At 46.7% G+C, this 17,329-nt stretch overlaps 8 protein-coding genes and 1 non-coding gene across 10 annotated transcripts; 4 read left to right on the forward strand and 5 right to left on the reverse strand.

Moving 5' to 3' along the window:
- The first annotated feature begins 230 nt into the window (after positions 1–230).
- Positions 231–1,790, forward strand: mbf1 (multiprotein bridging factor 1). The gene is made up of 5 exons (XM_070280328.1): positions 231–356; positions 480–607; positions 812–972; positions 1,035–1,176; positions 1,240–1,790. The coding sequence occupies exons 2-5, from the start codon at positions 481–483 to the stop codon at positions 1,332–1,334; spliced, it is 525 nt and encodes a 174-aa protein (XP_070136429.1). The 5' UTR covers positions 231–356; position 480; the 3' UTR covers positions 1,335–1,790.
- Positions 1,791–2,377: 587 nt separating this feature from the next.
- Positions 2,378–5,256, reverse strand: nxf2 (nuclear RNA export factor 2). Its single transcript, XM_017232111.3, has 5 exons — positions 5,023–5,256; positions 4,501–4,956; positions 4,257–4,394; positions 2,820–4,196; positions 2,378–2,763 (listed from the first exon to the last, which is right to left on the reverse strand). The coding sequence occupies exons 1-5, from the start codon at positions 5,254–5,256 to the stop codon at positions 2,458–2,460; spliced, it is 2,511 nt and encodes an 836-aa protein (XP_017087600.1). The 3' UTR covers positions 2,378–2,457.
- A 535-nt stretch (positions 5,257–5,791) lies between these two features.
- Positions 5,792–6,718, reverse strand: Smn (survival motor neuron). The gene has a single exon (XM_017232106.3). The coding sequence runs from the start codon at positions 6,614–6,616 to the stop codon at positions 5,888–5,890; it is 729 nt and encodes a 242-aa protein (XP_017087595.2). The 5' UTR covers positions 6,617–6,718; the 3' UTR covers positions 5,792–5,887.
- A 52-nt stretch (positions 6,719–6,770) lies between these two features.
- On the forward strand, positions 6,771–7,728 carry Rpn12 (regulatory particle non-ATPase 12). The gene has a single exon (XM_017232105.3). It carries the CDS (start codon positions 6,866–6,868, stop codon positions 7,658–7,660), a length of 795 nt encoding a protein of 264 aa, XP_017087594.1. The 5' UTR covers positions 6,771–6,865; the 3' UTR covers positions 7,661–7,728.
- A 93-nt stretch (positions 7,729–7,821) lies between these two features.
- Positions 7,822–9,615, forward strand: UQCR-C2 (Ubiquinol-cytochrome c reductase core protein 2). Its single transcript, XM_017232104.3, has 4 exons — positions 7,822–8,020; positions 8,156–8,289; positions 8,343–8,646; positions 8,704–9,615. Exons 1-4 carry the CDS (start codon positions 7,976–7,978, stop codon positions 9,538–9,540), a joined length of 1,320 nt encoding a protein of 439 aa, XP_017087593.2. The 5' UTR covers positions 7,822–7,975; the 3' UTR covers positions 9,541–9,615.
- Syx8 (syntaxin 8) lies at positions 9,613–10,686 on the reverse strand. Of its 2 annotated transcripts, XM_070280327.1 has the most exons (3): positions 10,564–10,686; positions 9,926–10,507; positions 9,613–9,868 (listed from the first exon to the last, which is right to left on the reverse strand). In XM_070280327.1, the coding sequence occupies exons 2-3, from the start codon at positions 10,452–10,454 to the stop codon at positions 9,708–9,710; spliced, it is 690 nt and encodes a 229-aa protein (XP_070136428.1). In that variant the 5' UTR covers positions 10,455–10,507; positions 10,564–10,686; the 3' UTR covers positions 9,613–9,707. The 2 variants fall into 2 exon arrangements, with proteins under 2 accessions (XP_070136428.1, XP_017087596.2); XM_017232107.3 differs by lacking the exon at positions 10,564–10,686 and having other exon boundaries at positions 9,926–10,552.
- Positions 10,687–10,726: 40 nt separating this feature from the next.
- Positions 10,727–12,305, forward strand: l(3)73Ah (lethal (3) 73Ah). Its single transcript, XM_017232109.3, has 4 exons — positions 10,727–11,099; positions 11,167–11,319; positions 11,394–11,677; positions 11,814–12,305. The coding sequence occupies exons 1-4, from the start codon at positions 10,994–10,996 to the stop codon at positions 11,937–11,939; spliced, it is 669 nt and encodes a 222-aa protein (XP_017087598.1). The 5' UTR covers positions 10,727–10,993; the 3' UTR covers positions 11,940–12,305.
- Positions 12,306–12,346: 41 nt separating this feature from the next.
- On the reverse strand, positions 12,347–13,352 carry LOC108119109 (uncharacterized). The gene is made up of 4 exons (XR_011442893.1): positions 13,208–13,352; positions 13,006–13,098; positions 12,568–12,938; positions 12,347–12,481 (listed from the first exon to the last, which is right to left on the reverse strand). It is a non-coding gene; the product is annotated as an uncharacterized protein (transcript).
- A 123-nt stretch (positions 13,353–13,475) lies between these two features.
- On the reverse strand, positions 13,476–17,292 carry spd-2 (spindle defective 2). Its single transcript, XM_017232190.3, has 3 exons — positions 17,078–17,292; positions 16,266–17,019; positions 13,476–16,202 (listed from the first exon to the last, which is right to left on the reverse strand). Exons 1-3 carry the CDS (start codon positions 17,160–17,162, stop codon positions 13,571–13,573), a joined length of 3,471 nt encoding a protein of 1,156 aa, XP_017087679.2. The 5' UTR covers positions 17,163–17,292; the 3' UTR covers positions 13,476–13,570.
- Positions 17,293–17,329: the final 37 nt, after the last annotated feature.

The raw sequence follows: 17,329 nt of genomic DNA on the forward strand, positions 1-17,329 counted from the left end.
CTGCGCTTTTGTAACTACTATGACGCTTTTCAATAAGGGTGTTTACGTCATCTCAGAAGGAATATAATAATAAAAAGTACTTCAAAAATTATCATTAAACCTCATTTCCGTTTTAAACCAGCCCGGGCTGGGTCACGCCCCGTGCGCCTCTCAATCGAGATGGCAGTATCGCACATAGCGCTGCCGGACTTAGTAATTTGCGTAATTTTTTCCGCTACTTGAAAAGGGTGGCAACGTGTTTTGCCACCGGGCCGAGGGTCAAATCTGGCAGCGCTGACAACTGATTTGGAGATAGTTCTGGAATTTCATAGTTTTAATTAATAATAAAAGCAAGTTAACTTAGAGAAGCAATCAAAGTAGGTTCTATCAACACAATCAATCGACTCGAGTCATATATTCAAGAGTTTCATTGAATCTGTTTGATTTTCCGCTCCAATTTCTGCACCTTCTACTGCCCACCCCTATTGCGAAATTTTAAGAATGTCGGACTGGGATCAGGCTCCACTTGTTCTGCGTAAAAAGGCGCCCAAATCGTCCACGTTGAAGACAGAATCGGCGGTAAACCAGGCTCGTCGCCAAGGAGTCGCCGTAGACACCCAACAGAAATGTGAGCCCACCACCAACCCGCGGCTGCCTCTCTTTCCCACGCCACAGACCGCACTGTCTCTAACCTAGAAGCACCTCCTGCTGCATTGCGTGGCATTTGTTTGCTATTTGTGAAGCAGATAGTGCGATTTGTGATTTCGCCAAATACAGCAATATGATGATTAAGTATCTGTTGAATTTTTATACTAATACATATCCTTTGCAGATGGTGCTGGCACCAATAAGCAGCATGTGACCACCAAGAATACGGCCAAGCTGGACCGCGAGACTGAGGAGCTACGCCACGACAAAATTCCCTTGGATGTGGGAAAGCTCATCCAGCAGGGACGTCAAACAAAGGGACTCAGCCAGAAGGATTTGGCCACAGTAGGTTTACACCCATCGCACCCTTGCGGATTCCAATATAATTATTCAAATGTCCGTTATAGAAAATCTGCGAGAAGCAGCAGGTGGTTACCGATTATGAAGCCGGACGCGGAATCCCAAACAACCTTATTCTTGGAAAGATGGAGCGCGTTTTGGGCATCAAGCTACGAGGAAAGGAGCGCGGCCAACCAATAGCGCCTCCCGGTAAGAAGTGAGATGACGCTGCTGCGTCTGCCAGCAGCAGTGCTCCACTCATGAACACCTCAGCCACAGCACGCAGCACCAGACAGCAGGGACACAAGGAACACCACCAACACCAAGAGTCTGGAGGCTGGAGCACCGTGAGCGGCAGACGTAAATAAAGCATTATCGGGAGGCTGGCGAACCAAACTAAATCGGATCGACCTAACCCAATGAACTGGCGACACAAACAGCAGCAGCAACTGTCGCAAGATACAAAATAAAAACAAAAAAACAAAAAATTAACCGAAGATCCAATCACCATGATTCATGAGCGCCAATTTCGTAATTGTTTGTTCCAAGTCAAAGGAGTCAGCGAAATTCGAGGCGCCTGCCACTTGTCAATCTAAATATAAATATTAAATTAACCATTGTAATTACCCGTAAATACACAAACACACACACACACAACAAAATGCACCAACATGCCGCGGATACAACAACGGACAGACTTATCTGATATTAATGCGCTCATAACTTGGAAAAAACAAATTGAATTCTTTCATTTTTGGCATTTTAGTTTGTTTTGATACTTATTGTGTTATGAATTAAAAACAAAGACATGAATTGCATGAAAACGCTCGAATTTTTCAATATCCCAATCATCAGAAAGTCATACGTAAATATGCATGATCCATTAACATTCAGCTAAATGCATTAATCACACATATATGCGAATTTTTAGAGCTTAGTCGGACTTTTCCTCTTTTTGTAATTTATCGTGTAAGGGTCTTGAACGTGTGCGTTTAATAATACATTATACATATAATACAACATACATATGCTAAATGTATTTAGGAACATTTTCTAGTCTACCAGAAATATTTAAATATCTAAGCGATGGCATTTTATCAATGTTTATTTTCCACTGCCCGATTCCCCTCTTCCTAATTTTAGTGTTCCTCTTCGCAGCTAAAAGACTTAAAACACCACAAAGATATATGAATTAACTTTTAAATGGTAAATATGTGTACTTTCGATGAGTGCCAAGGATGAATTCTCTGCGCACTGTTTAATCATAATTATCAAATAAATGTTTTCGGCCATCTAAAAAATATTTTATTGAGATGGAACATTGTTGGAGATCCTTGCAACTTCTGATTCTATCATAGAATCTTCAAATTTGTCCAAAACTTTTATTTTGTTAGGCACTTAAAACGTATATGTATTTTTAATTTAAAAATATAGGATTGTTTGTTAATTAATAGACTAACTTAGTATATGGCAAGTAATTATGGGTTATTTCTAAGCAAAGGCTATATCCGGAATCTCGTTAGCCTCATTCTTTTTCAGGAACAGCTTAAGGGCTTCCTCAAAGTCCCACTCGGCTGCCTCCACAATCGATGTACACCAGGTGGAAATCAGGCCAGTTACCTCCTGAAAGAGCAGTAATTTATGGTCCTTAACATCCAGGTCACTCTTGTGGCTCGAATTCTCATCCTGCGTTGAATGCGAAACTTTAAAGGCGTTTCTAACCATCATCTTGGAAGGATTCATGACATTGAAGCGCTCATTGGTTATCTTTAGGCGCCGGCCACTTTTACCAAGTCCCTGTTGAACAAAAAAATAGTTTATTTTAGAATTTATAAAAGAATTTTGAAGCTTACCAGTCCATCCTCTTCAAGTTTGACCACAAACTGTCTGCTGAAGGCCAGGAACAAATCATCGCCTCTGAAATTATTTGCAGACTCGTCTCGCAACAACCCAGTCACATAGATAATCGCTGATTTGCCATCGTAATGCATTACATCCGTCTGGAGGGAATGGAAGTCGTGTGTGACTTTGGGCAGCTTCAACATAAGCTCCACAATCTCCATGCCACCCACAAACACAAAGTTCGCCGCCTTCGAGTTATCCAACTGGTGAAGATTCCGAGCGTTCGAATTGTACTGAGACATACGACGAAGGAGCTGTCCAGTTGCTCCAATACGCTGACTTTGGACTATTCGGTAACTGCAGGTCATGGTGAATATCGAGTCATCCGAATAATACTTAAGAAGGGATTCCCGCGAATTCTCAAACTCCCGCAGGTAATTGCTTAGGAAAACATCGCCCACTAACTCATAAGCGCCGATATCGCAGAGAAAGTTTTTCTGCGGTGTCTGGCCGGGATTGGCCTGAAGCTCAACTCCATCCAGAGTCGTTAGTTGAGGGAAAATTTCCTTCACTGCCCTGACATACTCGCTAGCCATTGTATAGTTGCGGCAGAGGGGATTTCCGTGAAGTAAAAGGGACTTCAGGGGCAGGACCTCAAGAGGCTGAATCACAGAGAGGTTGTGCAGCCAGTTGTGCCTCAGATCCAGAGCCCGTAAGTTGCCCATTCGGGTCAAGAAATTGGCTTGGTTTACCTGGACAATCTTGTTGTTACACAGGCGGATCTCCGAGCAGTTCTCCATGAACTGCTTTGAGGCAACCAAAAGTACACTCGTCAGCACCTTCGGAGAGCTCATATGCACTATTACATTCTCCAGATTTTTATTGGACTGGAACTGGGAGAGATCAAGCAGACGGTGTTGAGCAGCATAGCTCTCTTTCACCGCTTTCATGATGCATTTGTGTGGCTCCAAGTGGTGGTCCTTGAAGACGCTCACATTCATGCGCAAGTAGAAACTAAGTAGACGCTCCCCAAGGTTCATCATCGGTGGCACCACTATATTCATACCCCGGAAGCTGGTCAGATGGACAATCTGGTCGAAGCAATTACGGACGAGGAAGACGTGCTCACCTCGGATGTACTTGTAGTAGCAAGGATAAATTTCGCTTAGATTAACGTCCACACTAATGAAAAAGAAGTCGAAAAGTGCATCCTTTTGGAACTCCTGTAGAGGGTCTGAGACGCAAAAGGCGTGCCAATCGTTACTGTCCTTATACTCCATTAACTTCCATATGTTGTTTCCATCAATGCGCGTACCGTCAGCCTCCAGATCAATGTCGTTATCCAGCGGACAATAGGCTTTGTGCAATTTGTCGAAGGGAACCCCGTTCTAAGTGAGTTTTTAAGGCGATAATTATTCAAATACTTTTCAAATAAGAATAATACTCACCACCAGAGTAAAGTTATTCTCGAGCGCCTTGATATTTTCTGGGAATTTTGAATTCCTTTCGATGGGGTTATTGGCCAGCAAAAGTTCCTTGGCCTGGAAGTTGGCCATTTCAGTGCAAAAACGTTCCGCGGATGCAATCTGGGGAAAGTCATTGGAAAATTAGAATCAGATCCAACAAAACCCATTAGAAAAGTGTCTAATAGGAATAACAGGTAATTATTTGAATACCTGTGGAAACACTCACTCTGTTTTCACTCAAGTCCAGCAATTCAATCGAAGGATTATTCGAAAACAGACTTAGTGGCTTGAGGCACTTGATCCGGTTTCTGGACAGAATAAATCCGCGCACTCGATAGCTATCCGGGTCGTTGCGGATAATCTGGCACACTGTCGTAAAAATGGATGGATTGGCCAGGCTCACAACGATATTTCTGAATTCGGGATGGTTGCCGAATGAGTCCAGATTGAGAAGTCCACCCACGCCGTCACGTTTTACCAGCCGCTTGATCAGATCCGACAGCTTCTCGGCAATGATGTACGTGGGTGTTATTTGATTTGTTACGTATCGGGCCACTCCAATCTGAACACCGATTCCGATGGAAATGCCTTTGCCCAGGTTAATGGTCAACTTCTGGAGAAAGAGCCTGTCCATGGCTTTCTTGCAGTCCCTTGCCAGAAAAGTGTCCACACGACCACCGAGCTAAATGAAGAAGTAACATACAACAATTACATATTTTTTTTAAAAGTTTATATCGCTTGATACCACCTGATAGTTGACCGGAAAGAAATTGGCGCCATCAACGACCTCATAGATAGCCTCCAGCAAAACCTGGCGTCGATCCTCCATGTACTCCAAACTCCCTTCATGATACACGCTAAACTCTACCCAGTTCAGGCCTGGTACTCGATCACTGTAACTGGAACATTTCCGGAAAACGCGTTTATCTGGATAGTCCAAGCAAATGGGCACGGAGCCGTCGAAAAAGTCGAGGACGCGCATCGCACTTCAATAAAGTTTTCTTCAGAATGACTGAAAAGTAACCTAAAAAATTTTGGAACACTGAAAAAAATCTAAACTGTTTTTTGAACTGAAAATGAAAATGTTTTTTTTATGAAGGTAAAATTAAATTTTCTATAACAAAACCAATTCTATTCGTTTTAAAGTTTGTAGATATACCAAAAAATCGTAAAACGCTGAACTTGCAAAAATATTCTTGTTTATTTTTTTGCTTCGCACGCTCCTGAGTTTTCGGCGATAATTACGATGCTGCCAGATTTTTTAAGGTTTTAGGTCTCAAAATTTAAGAGATTCAACTAAAAGACCTCTGTTGTAGGACGACGAACAGCAACTAAAAAGGGAATACGACTCGTACCCTTCTCAAGTACCCGGAATCTTTCAAGTAGCCGGGAAACCTGATCCCCCACTGTTTATGCCTTCAGATCGTAAATTTCTCGAGTGACCATTTTCTGTTGGACACAAACTTTGAATACTTATGTACATAAATACCTCCCCATAAACCAAAACTACGCATATGTATCTTATAACGAACAATTTTTATATATGTATGGGGATTTCCTGGACTTATATGCTATTAGTCTAAACAAATGATGTTTTGAGTGAGAGCTTCAGATTACTTCTTTGGAGTTTTTTTCTTGGCAGCAGCATTAGCCTCCTTTTTGCCCTGGTAGAGACCCGTGTAGTAACCAGACATATACCAGGCAGTCAGCATAGCTACAAAGTCCTGTTCGGCAGCGTCCCCCGGAGAAGCGAACATTGGTGGCACTAGTGGCATGGGAGGCATGACAGGACCTGCCATGCCGCTTCCGCCAGATCCGGAGGCCCTGACTTCTCCAGTTTTCTTTCCAGACGACTTCTTCGGTGGATTGGTGGACGAGGAAGCTGCCTTGGAACGGCTTGGCACCGGCTGCGGTTCCTCCTCTGCCTCCTCTTTGGCGGCGAGGAATTGCTCGCGACGCACGTTTTTGCCCCAGGAGGGAAGCAAGTCATTTAGAAGAACCTCCTGTTCGTTCTCGTAGCCCAGGAAACGGATTATACAGGTTTCGTTCTTGTCGTTTATAGAGACCACAGCTCCTTCGTAGTCCAATCCGTCCACGGTGTAGGTGGCACGAGCGTAGTCACCAACCTTGAAGACCAATGGCTCAGGATCAATTTGAACAGGTTCTTTTCCGTCGTCGGCAGCATCATCAGGGACGGAAACCTGCTCCTCGTCACGCTTATTGGTTGAATCGGCCAAACGGCGGGCTAATGTCTCACGGAGGAGTCCCACAGACTCGTCGTAGGTCTTTACCAGCAAGGAATCATCCCAAACGGCACTGTTTGGGTTTGTCTGGTCGGTCATCTTTTTATTTCGTCAAACGAAGCCAATGGAAAGAAAAGCAGAAGAAGCGTTGAGCTTGCTGCTGGTTGTAAGTAAAGATGGTAAGTTTGTGCTGAAATTGTAAAGAGCGCTTATGTGGTGTTTTCCAACACTTGTTGCTATCGCAAGAATCGATTACCAGAAACATATAAACGGTCATCTCTAACGCGTTGCAAAAAGCGAAACTCATTCTCTGAATTACAAGACTTTATTTTAAATAAATAAACAAAGATGGCCAATGTAGAGACGTTGTACAAGGAGCTAATCTCCGAATGGTCTAAGCGGCCACCAAACACCGTCAGATGTGGGCAGCTGCTGGATCAGCTTAAAGTCGCCCTGGTGAAAATCGCCTTTTTGCCCACGGATGGAGCGGATGCGGCAAGCCACAAGAAGCAGCTCATCCTGGCTAGGAGCGTTCTTGAGATCGCCGTGGAGCACAGCGTGCTAAGCAAGGACCTGCTTGCCTTTGAAAGGTATATGGCGCAGCTAAAGTGCTACTACTACGACTACGCAAAGATCATTGGCGAATCTGAGAGCAAGTACAAACTTCTGGGTCTGAATCTCCTGTATCTCCTCTCTGGCAACCGCGTCTCAGACTTCCATACAGAGTTGGAGCTCCTCTCGGTGGATGTGATCCAGCATAATCAGTTCATCCGGCCTATCCTGGCCCTGGAGCAGTACATCATGGAGGGCCGCTATAACAAGATCTTCCAAGCCAAGTCCACGGTGCCCGCCGAGGTCTACAGCTACTTCATGGACCTGCTTGTAGAGACTGTTCGCGACGAGATTGGCGCCTGCATCGAGAAGTCCTATGAAAAGATATCCGCCAAGGATGCCGCCAAGAGGCTCAGCCTGCGCGTCCCCGACGAGATCAAGGCTTTTGGCGAAAAGCGGCAGTGGAAGCTGGAGGCCACCGGTGACTACAGCTTCACCGACCGCAGTATCAAACCCAAGGAGCTTCTCCCCTCCGAGGAGCTGGCCGAGCAAGTCCTCAGCTATGCCCGCGATCTAGAAATGATAGTCTAATCGACAGTTTGTAATGTTTCATGTATATCTTAAAGAGTAAAGTAATAAAGTACACATTAATCAAAGTAGTTCTAATTGTTTAAATTCTAACAAAACTTCAAATGTTTTCGATTTATTTTGTACTTTTTAAAATTCAGTGACTTAATATCACTACTCAATCGGTGTGACCATTCGCCAAGTCAAAAACAGATATTTGCATCACCAAGCGACGGCCACACCAGCGCAAACGACAGCGGAGTAAAAATTTTCGCTCTGCGAATATTTATAAAAAATTGCTTTGAAAGCAAATAGCTGAAATTAGAAAGAATACACGCCATGGCCTGCAACGCTAGCAAGACGTCGCTCCTGCGCTCCATTGCCGTAAGTTGCTTCCTAACCAAAAAATAGTTACGGCAGCGAATCATCCGTAGTGGAGACTCGTGTTACGTAAATCGTACTGAGTTCCTATCTAAATAACCAACCAAATAATGTTAATCCAACCTTGTTTTCCGTCAGAAACGAGGCTACTCCACCTGCCCGCGTCCTGCTGGCGACGTGTCCAGCATCAATGTCAAGGTGCTGGAGAACAAGCTTGTGGTTGCCTCCGCAGAAGCCACTGTTCCGGTTACGCGTGTCTCCCTGGTGTTGGGGTAAGTTTATAAAATATTATTGAAATTCATTGAGACTATTATCGTTTCCCTAGAGCTGGCTCCCGTAACGAGGCCTACGACACCCAGGGTGCTTCGCATCTGCTCCGTTTGGCCGGAGGTCTGAGCACCCAGAACTCGTCCGCGTTCGCCATCGCCCGCAACATCCAGCAGGTAGGCGGCACCCTGTCCACTTGGGGCGATCGCGAAGTTGTTGGCTACACCGTGACCACCACTACCGACAACGCCGAAGTTGGACTGCGGTATCTTCAGGATTTGCTGCAGCCTGCTTTCAAGCCCTGGGAACTGACTGACAATGCCAAGACCCTTCTGAACCAGTTGGACGCCGTCTCCAAAGAGGTATTTCCAAAAATCTTACAAGTTAATGTCTAGCTTAACATTTTTTCCCTTTTGTAGCAACGCGTAGTTGAGTTGGTGCACAAAGCCGCCTTCCGCAAGGGCCTGGGTAATTCGATCTACTCCCCTCGCTTCCAGCTTGGTAAGCTTTCATCGGAGAGCCTGCTGCATTACGTGTGCGAGACCTTCGCCGCTGGACGTGCCGCTGTTGTAGGCGTTGGCATTGACATCAACACCCTCTCCGGATTCGCTCAGACTCTGCAGTTCCCCAACGGCGGTGCTAAGCCCGAGTCGCCCAACTGGTACGGTGGAGATGCTCGCAAAGATACTGCTGGTCACCAAACTGTCGTTGCTGTGGCTGGACAGGGTGGTGCCGCTTCCAACCACAAGGAAGCTTTGGCATTTGCTATTTTAGAGCAAGCTGTGGGTGCTGGAGCGGCCACCAAGCGTGGTAACTCGGCTGGACTTTTCGGTGATGCCATCGCCAACGCCGGAGGATCTGCTGCTGTTAAGGCTATTAACGCCAGCTACACTGATGCTGGCCTGTTTGGCTTTGTGGTTTCTGCTGATTCCAAAAACGCCGGAAAGGCTGTGGACTTCCTGGTTCGTGCCCTGAAATCTGGTGCAGTGTCCGACAAGGATGTTGCCCGCGGCAAGGCCCTGTTGAAGGCCCGCGTTATCTCGCAGTACTCTTCCGACAGCGGGCTGATCAAGGAGGTCGGCCGCCAAGCAGCGCTCACCCGCAACGTGCTGGAAGCCGACGCTCTGTTGGCAGCCATCGACGGCATCTCGCAGTCAGAAGTTCAGGCGGCCGCTAAGAAGGTCGGCAGCTCCAAGCTGGCTGTAGGTGCCATCGGCAATCTGGCTAATGTGCCCTATGCCTCCGATTTGGCTTAAGTAGTTAATCACCCGTAAAGCTGTTAACCGTAATGTAACGACAAAAATAAACCTGTTGAGAGGAAAGAAACGAGATAGTATAAAATCCTATTTTAATATATATATAAATACTCGAACGTTGGGAGCTCTGAATCAACAATAGACGAACATAATAACAATTGGAAAGACTACACAAAGATGACCACTATAATGGCCACGAATAAAGCTATTATGACCAACCAATATCGCCAGGTGCTGTCCCGTCGGTAAACTTGACCAATGCTCTGAGTTTCACGCTGCACTCCATTTTCAACGCGATCCATGGCATCGGCCAGGTTGTCCAAAATATCTACAAGTGGTTAAAAACAAATTAGGAAAATAATTGATTGATATGCATTCGACCTACTGTTTTGGTCCTCCACCTCGTTGCCTAGCTGAGTGGCCAGGATTCGCTGTCTAGAGAGGGTAGCTGAAAGGGCATCGAGTCCACGGTTCTGGTTTTCCAGCATCTCGGCCTGCCTTAGCTTCAAGGTATCTACGTCCGTGGGACGATTACCCTGGTCCTGATTCTGCCAGACGGAGGGGGATGAAACCCCAGGAGAAGCAGCCAAAACATTGGATCGTGAGCTTTTCACGAACTTTTCGTTAATTTCGCGCAGCTGGAATGTGAGACGATCAAAATCGATGCGTCGCTGTTCGATTTCCTCCGCCGGGCTGGTTTCCCATGTAACAGCGTTGTCCAGCACCACCTTCAAGTGTTTCACGTCCTTTCCCAGCTGCTCAAGTCCGGATTTTACACTGGCCGTCAACTGAAGATACTTTGCATCATTGGGATTAAGCTGCTGGCGCTGGTTCAGGTGCACCAGCAGCTGGTGACGCAGTCGCTCGCAGCCCTCGTACTCGATATCCCAGGAATCATGGTCCACCAGCGCCATTTGGTAGGATTTTGCTTTGTAATTAACGCAAAACTACGCCTCGAAAAAAATAACTAGCAAAAACAAAAGCAGATAAGCAACAGCTGATTTCCGAAAAAAACGAGATTACCCTAAGCAGGGGGACTAGGCCACACTTAACTCCGGTTTCCGGATACGGCAACTTTCCCGCCCAGAATACTACCTACAGTCTGGCAATATGTCACAGTGCTAGAAAACACGAGGAACAATTTTCGATAACTGCGACTTAAGCGTGATTAACTATCGTCCATCCCTAACTCACACGTACACATAATTTAGTCGTGATTTCTTTTATTTGTTTCGAATTACTGCTAAAAACCAAACAAATTGCAACCTAAACCTGCTGGCCACCATGCCGAGTGCCTGTTATAACGTGCGCGAGCGTTCGAATTAAACGGTAGCAAGCGGCGCCGCCGTTTTAACCTTTTTCCGCCGCGGAGTGGGGGATCGAAAAATCAAGCTCTGCAGCGGTGTAGGAGTATATATAAAACTGAAGAGATCGGCCGGTTTGGGTAAACAGCATGGAGCGGCGCGTGAAGCTGAAGACGATCAACCCGCACATCACGTGCAAGATATGCGGGGGCTACTTCATCGATGCCACCACGGTTACGGAGTGTCTGCATACATGTGAGTGTTTTCTGGCTGGAGCACCTGCAGTCCGACTAATAACAGTGCCATTTATCGTGCATTTCAGTCTGCAAAAGTTGCCTAGTGAAGCATCTAGAGGAGAAGAAAACATGCCCCACCTGCGACAACATCATTCACCAGTCCCACCCGCTGCAATACATCAGCTTCGATCGCACCATGCAGGACATTGTGTACAAACTGGTGCCGAAACTGCAAGAAGGTATGGGCTATACCTCTATGTTTTTTTTCTCCTTTATTAAAATATTCTTTTCTTTGGGACAATCCTTTTATTAGACGAGTCGCGAAGAGAGCGAGACTTCTACAAGAGCAGAAACATGCCATGTCCGAAGGATATAACGCAAAACCACGAGGACGACAACGAGAAGGTGATGGAGGCGCATGCAGAGTCCGACTTCCATCGCCTCGACGAGCAGGTGAACGTGTGCCTCGAATGCATCAGCAACAACTTCAAGAGCTTGCAGCGCCGCTTTATCCGCTGCAGTTCGCAGGCGACGATAACGCATCTCAAAAAGCTGGTGGCCAAGAAGATCTTAAATGGGATCGAAAAGTATCGAGAGGTACATATACTTTCTCTTGCCATTCTTTAATTTGTAGAAAGCCACGGTTGTAGGATGTCCAATATCTTTTAATTATTTTAATCTTTATTCCCAATATTATCGCAAATTTGTAATTTTTCAATTTCTTTGTCCCCAGATCGACATTTTGTGCAACGAGGAGCTGCTGGGAAAAGATCACACGCTGAAGTTCGTCTATGTGACGCGCTGGCGCTTTAGAGATCCACCGCTTCGGCTACAGTTTCGTCCCCGGGTTGAGCTTTAACGGATGGGACGCTGTTTTCTAGTATAATGCCACACAAATGATCTATTTTTATAATTTATTGAAAAAGCGTAATATCGTAATTAGGAGAGAGTCGCTAGTGTTAGGTCCCCAAATCCATACCCAAACCCAAACCAATCCATGTGTGTATGTGTAAATGTGCATGTATAAAGTCTTAATTATATGGTTATTCCTCTTAGACTAAGTAAACTTCCTCTCCGCCTCGTGTGACATTATTTTGCTCATGATTAAATCAAATTTCTCCGTTTGCAATATATTATGTTCACCCCTTTTTGTTTCAAATATATGTGTATTTATTATTTTAATGTATAAATCACACGAATGTAAATAAATTTGTAATTACGTCGAGTTTAAAATGTCTAATGTGGTGTCCGCCAGGCATTTCTATAACTAAATCGTGGGGTCCTCATAAATGACGGACGTTGTCGGTACATTAGGTGTGCTGCCGGGAAATGGGAAGGACGAGGGTGTCGCTGATATCCGTACCTTGGTGGTGGTACCATGCCATACGGTCCATACATGCCCTGTAAATCAAACAAAATAAAATTTTTAGGGAAAATATTTAAAATATGCTACTGATACTGTTCAAGAAGGATAAAAATATACTAACGTAACCGTATCCATTAAATTCATGTGCTGGCACTTGCACATAGTAATTTATAATCTTTGGCGGTGGAGTGTCCTTGCGCATACTACGACGATTGGGACTTCGGTGATGATTCCTGCTATCGCTGCTACTTCTCCGACGACGCCATCGCCTTCTCTCGGATGAGCGTGATCTAGATCGACTGCGACTGCGGCTGCGGCGGTTGGAGTGAGGTGATATCTGGCGTAAGCGCCTTACCCGATCTCGCTCGCGTCCTGCGTCTGCGAAGTAGGGAACCTTTTCCTTATCCTCCCGCCGCCGGTCTCTTCTCCGTTCTCTACTACGGTCCCTTTCACAGGAATCTCTTTTGTGACGTGACCTGGACCCATGGGAATCTATATAGAAAATTATGATTAAATATTTTGATTATTAAATGGAATATCCCTGAATCGGGGGAGTCACATTTTAGAGCACGTCCTTGCTGCTTTGGTTTCCTGCTGCTTTATGCGTTAGGATTACTTCAACTTCCATTTTCACACTTTTCACTTCTTGGCACTAGAAAAAAAACAACAAAAAGAAAAAAAACATTGTATGCACTTGAGTATGCACTTGTATGCAATTGCAGGACCGATATTGGATCCATTTCACTGCTATATATACGGACCTTTGGGGCCACGACTGCTGTCGGCATCCATTCTCAGAGGGGCTATATGTAGCGGCGAAGAGGCTTTTCTTATTTCCTTTTTTTTTGTTTATTAAAAGTTCGAAATCGGTACAGACAGTGTCTAGGCTGCAAACACCTACGTCCAGTATCGATAATTGGTGTACAGTGTTGGTCAACGTCCAAATGGATGCATGCAATTCAGGGTTGGTGAACAGTTCGTTACTATTCAAATCGAATTAATTTAAATGTTCTGTTATTAAAATTCTGATTTCTTGCAATAAAAAATTATAGACACAATTGCGTTTTATTAAAGAACAAGTAAAGAATAAGTAGATAACCGCTACATGCAGGCACAAACATTTTTTAAAACTTAAAGCTAAGGGGTACAGTAATACGTTCATTTTCCATGGAGACAGTGATAAGCGGCTCCTTTGAGAGCAATTCCCGTCTAGGCGGCCGCAGCAGACGTACCTCGATCTCCACCTGCCCCCCATCAGGAGCTACGTAGCACTCGCTGGGATTGACACGCACCAAATCCGGTACGCTGCTATTGACCTCAATCAGTTGGCGGGAGCTGAAGCTGTTTATCACCGACAACGTGCCCACGGAGAAGTTGCTGGCATTTAGTTCCAGCGATGCAGGCTGCACGGACCAATTGCGATCCACGGGTAGACCGGTAATTGTGGTGGTATCCGCCTCCAGAAGTTCATCTACCGGCTCCAACAGGTTACTCTGGGTGGGGGTGGGTGAGTTTGCGGCACAAATTGTACGGAAGAGGACAGTTTCCTCCGCCTCCGGCAGAAACATCAGCGAGCTCTCGTCGGATTCATCAAAGTCCCGGTTGAGGGTTAGCGCCACATCAATGATTCGCACCATGGTCACCAAGTCTAATATGAAATCGGGTGGCTCATTGAGTGAGCCAATGTTTCGGACCTGTTGCTCATCCGGAAAGGATCCCCACATGTTTTCTAGCATTGGAGAGGTATATTTCTCCCTTTCCCTGCTGCTCATCCGCTGGACCAGACTTCGCATTCGCTGCCTGTTGGGCTCGTCGCCGCAGAAGATTCGCATATTGGCTAGCGTCAGCACCTGGGCCGTCTTCTTTAGAATGTTTTTCATGTCCTCACGATTTGGACGGAAGAGGATCTGTACGTTGGCCTCCGTATTTGGTGGTAGGATCATCCGGCTGGGTTTCACCTCGAAAGCTTCGCTCAGTCGCAATTTCATCAGCACGGTGGAGTCGACTGATATGCACACGAAAGCGGTGAGAGGACCCTTATTTTGAAACCGTAGAGAGGCCGACAGTGGTCCGGCTGATAGGTCACAAACATCACCAATCGTTAAAAAGCTAGCACCGACCGGTCCCTTGAGCAGGCCCTGTATAGCAATGGAGGCGCTTCCTCCATAGCCGTACAGTGGGATCTCCAGTCCAGGCTGGCTGCAGTTGTGTGCTCCGGCAGGAGCATAAAAGGACAATGCTCCGATAGCTGCTCCGCAAACAGTGGGACAGAAGTTAACCACCACCGAACGGCACTCCATTGCCTGTAGAGTTATGGTGCTACTGTCGCTTCCGACTAGCTGGAATCCGGGTCCCTGGATCCCCAGCCGAATAACGAGCCGCTTGTCTGCCGTGTTCTTCACTTTCATGCATTTTCGCACATCCGTGCGGAGTTTGGTGCTGCCCCAGCACAGGCTTGTGTTTGTCACCTTCAAGGGAAGCAGTTTTCCGTCGCGGTGACTAAACTCGCTGGAGTTCGAGCAGCGGGAGATGCTACGCGGCGCTGTAACCGAGGAAATAGACGCCACTCCAGGTCCACGTCTTACAGATCCACTGATACAGCTTGACTCACTGCCCGCCGGCGAGGAGTTGGCCTTACGTGCAACTCCGTTCATCAACAGCCGGCGCTCAGAATTGGTTGTGCTGTCCAGCAGCGGTGAGGAGAGGCAGCTTCGTGGCGAGGACATGGGCGACAGGTTCTTGCTCAAACTCGGCGAGATGCCAAACTCACGCTCAGTGGACGAGGCAACTGCAGCATCACATCCGTCCAGACGGGTGCTACTTAATGAGGTTGGGTTGCGCGGCAATAGTCCCACCGATGTCGAGATGGAGACTCGCTTTTTGTTAACCGGCGTTTTGTCATCGTCCTCATTTTCATTTTCATCCTCCGTTCCGGTTAATGGACGCACCCCATCACTGCTGGCAGGCGAGGCCCTTCTTGGAGAAACCTTCGTTCGTCGGACGCGCCTGTTGGCATCTTTCACTGGCGTTGAAGGCCATTCATCAATGTCCGCTTCAGCTTCGGCATCCACAGGTTCGGTGTCCGCCCGGCTGATAGTTATCTGGGGATGGTCCGCCAAGGGGCTAAGCGGCTTCCGTGATATACTTTGCTGCAGATGCCGAAAATCCGATGAGTTCAGCAAAGAATCCGTGAAACTCATAGTGTCTGACAGCTTTTTGGAACCGCATAGCGTTCTATCTCCTCGGCTACGATCTTGGTTCTCCTTGTTCTCCAGGTTCTCTTTATTGTCTTCATCCTCCTGGTAGTGATTACCACGGCCGTGCTCCCATAAGTGGTTTACCACCTCCACTGTTGAGGTATCCGAATTAAGATCAAGATCCCTCAGAGCCTTATCAATGGCCGACAGACTAAGGATCTCGGAACTCGAAGGAGGACGCTTAGGCTCTGGTTGGACATTATTATTGGACTTGAAAGCTGCCTGAATCCGATCCTGCTGCATTTTCCTCATGAGATTCTGGCCCAGATGAGATGAGCTCCCAACTGCCTCCTGGGGCTTCGTGTAAGTTCTATTTTCTGGCAGCGGAGTCTTTGCAGCCAAGGAGCCTAGGGTCTGATTGCCATCAGCCTCCATTAGGGGCTGAACAGAGCGAACGCGGTCCGGACTGGTATTGTTGTTCACGATATTAAAGAGGTTCTCGGACCGCGTCTGGAAGTAGTTTCCCAGTGAAAAGTCGGGATCGCCGGCCAAAACAGAGCTGCAATAAAATAAACATTTTAATCCCAAAATTCCATTGAAAAATATGTAAAAAATAACTTACTTTGACACAGAAGTCTCTATATCAGAGGCGGGTGGTGGCGCTGCCATCTTTTGGATAGCTTGGTTGCTCATGGTGGCCGTGGGCATGGCTGTGAACTCCTGGGCCCATGAGATCTCACCCTGAACCAGCTTTGACTGCATCAACTCGGCAGGCGCAAAGCTCTCGTCCAGCGCCTGGCCAGACACCGAAGCAGAGCCAAAGGAGAATCCTCCTCCACCATTCAGACTAAGGTCACTTAGATCTGCCGTACGGGGCAGACTTCGAGAACAATTGAAGGAATCCGTTAGGTTGGTTGAGTTTATCCTGGACATATGATAGCTGGCGTCCAACTGGCTGGCGTTCTGTAGCTTCTTCTCCAGCAGGCGAGCCTTTTCCACGAAGGAACTCTTCAAGATGTCGGCGACGGAAACCGAGGGCTTTGTCTTTTCCCGACGACCACATAGAGTGGATCTGCCGGTGATTTCGGCCGGCTCGAACGAAACGTTGCTACCTTTTGGGGCGGGTGTGACCAAAGCAAAGGACCCACTGCTATTAAGGTCAATGGTTTCGTCGGTGACCAACTCTGAAATGTTTGTACTGGAGCAGATACTGGCAGCAGCAGGCTTTGTGTGGCTGATACGAGTGGGTCGCGGCTTCTCCAAGGCCTCCATGGCTCGCTGCCTCTCGGCCTTGAGTCGCTCCTGAATGCCGGATGCATCCCTGCTGGATGTGGTGCGCCTGCCGCTCTTACTGAAGCTGGAGAGATCGCCAAAGACTGCGGGGACCTTGAAGAATGAGTTCACGCTTGAAGAAGCTAATCTACCTGTCCTTACCCTTAAGATTATCCATGTTCAGGATACCTAACGAGTTCTGGTCCATATAGCTGCCATTTCCATTGCTTTTCCGGCTCTTGTCCATTCCGCTTCGGTCCTTTTTACTGTTACTAACCGCTTAGCTGTAGAGCGGACGGAGGATCAAACGAAAACAAGAAAAACGCGCGTCGTTTGGTTCAAAAATGGACGATCGATATCGATAGTAGAAAAATTTGAATGTCGATAAAAATACCAAACTCAGAGCCCACTGAA

This window comes from Drosophila bipectinata, chromosome 3L, assembly GCF_030179905.1.
Source record: "Drosophila bipectinata strain 14024-0381.07 chromosome 3L, DbipHiC1v2, whole genome shotgun sequence".
Taxonomy (NCBI): Eukaryota; Metazoa; Arthropoda; class Insecta; order Diptera; family Drosophilidae; genus Drosophila; species Drosophila bipectinata.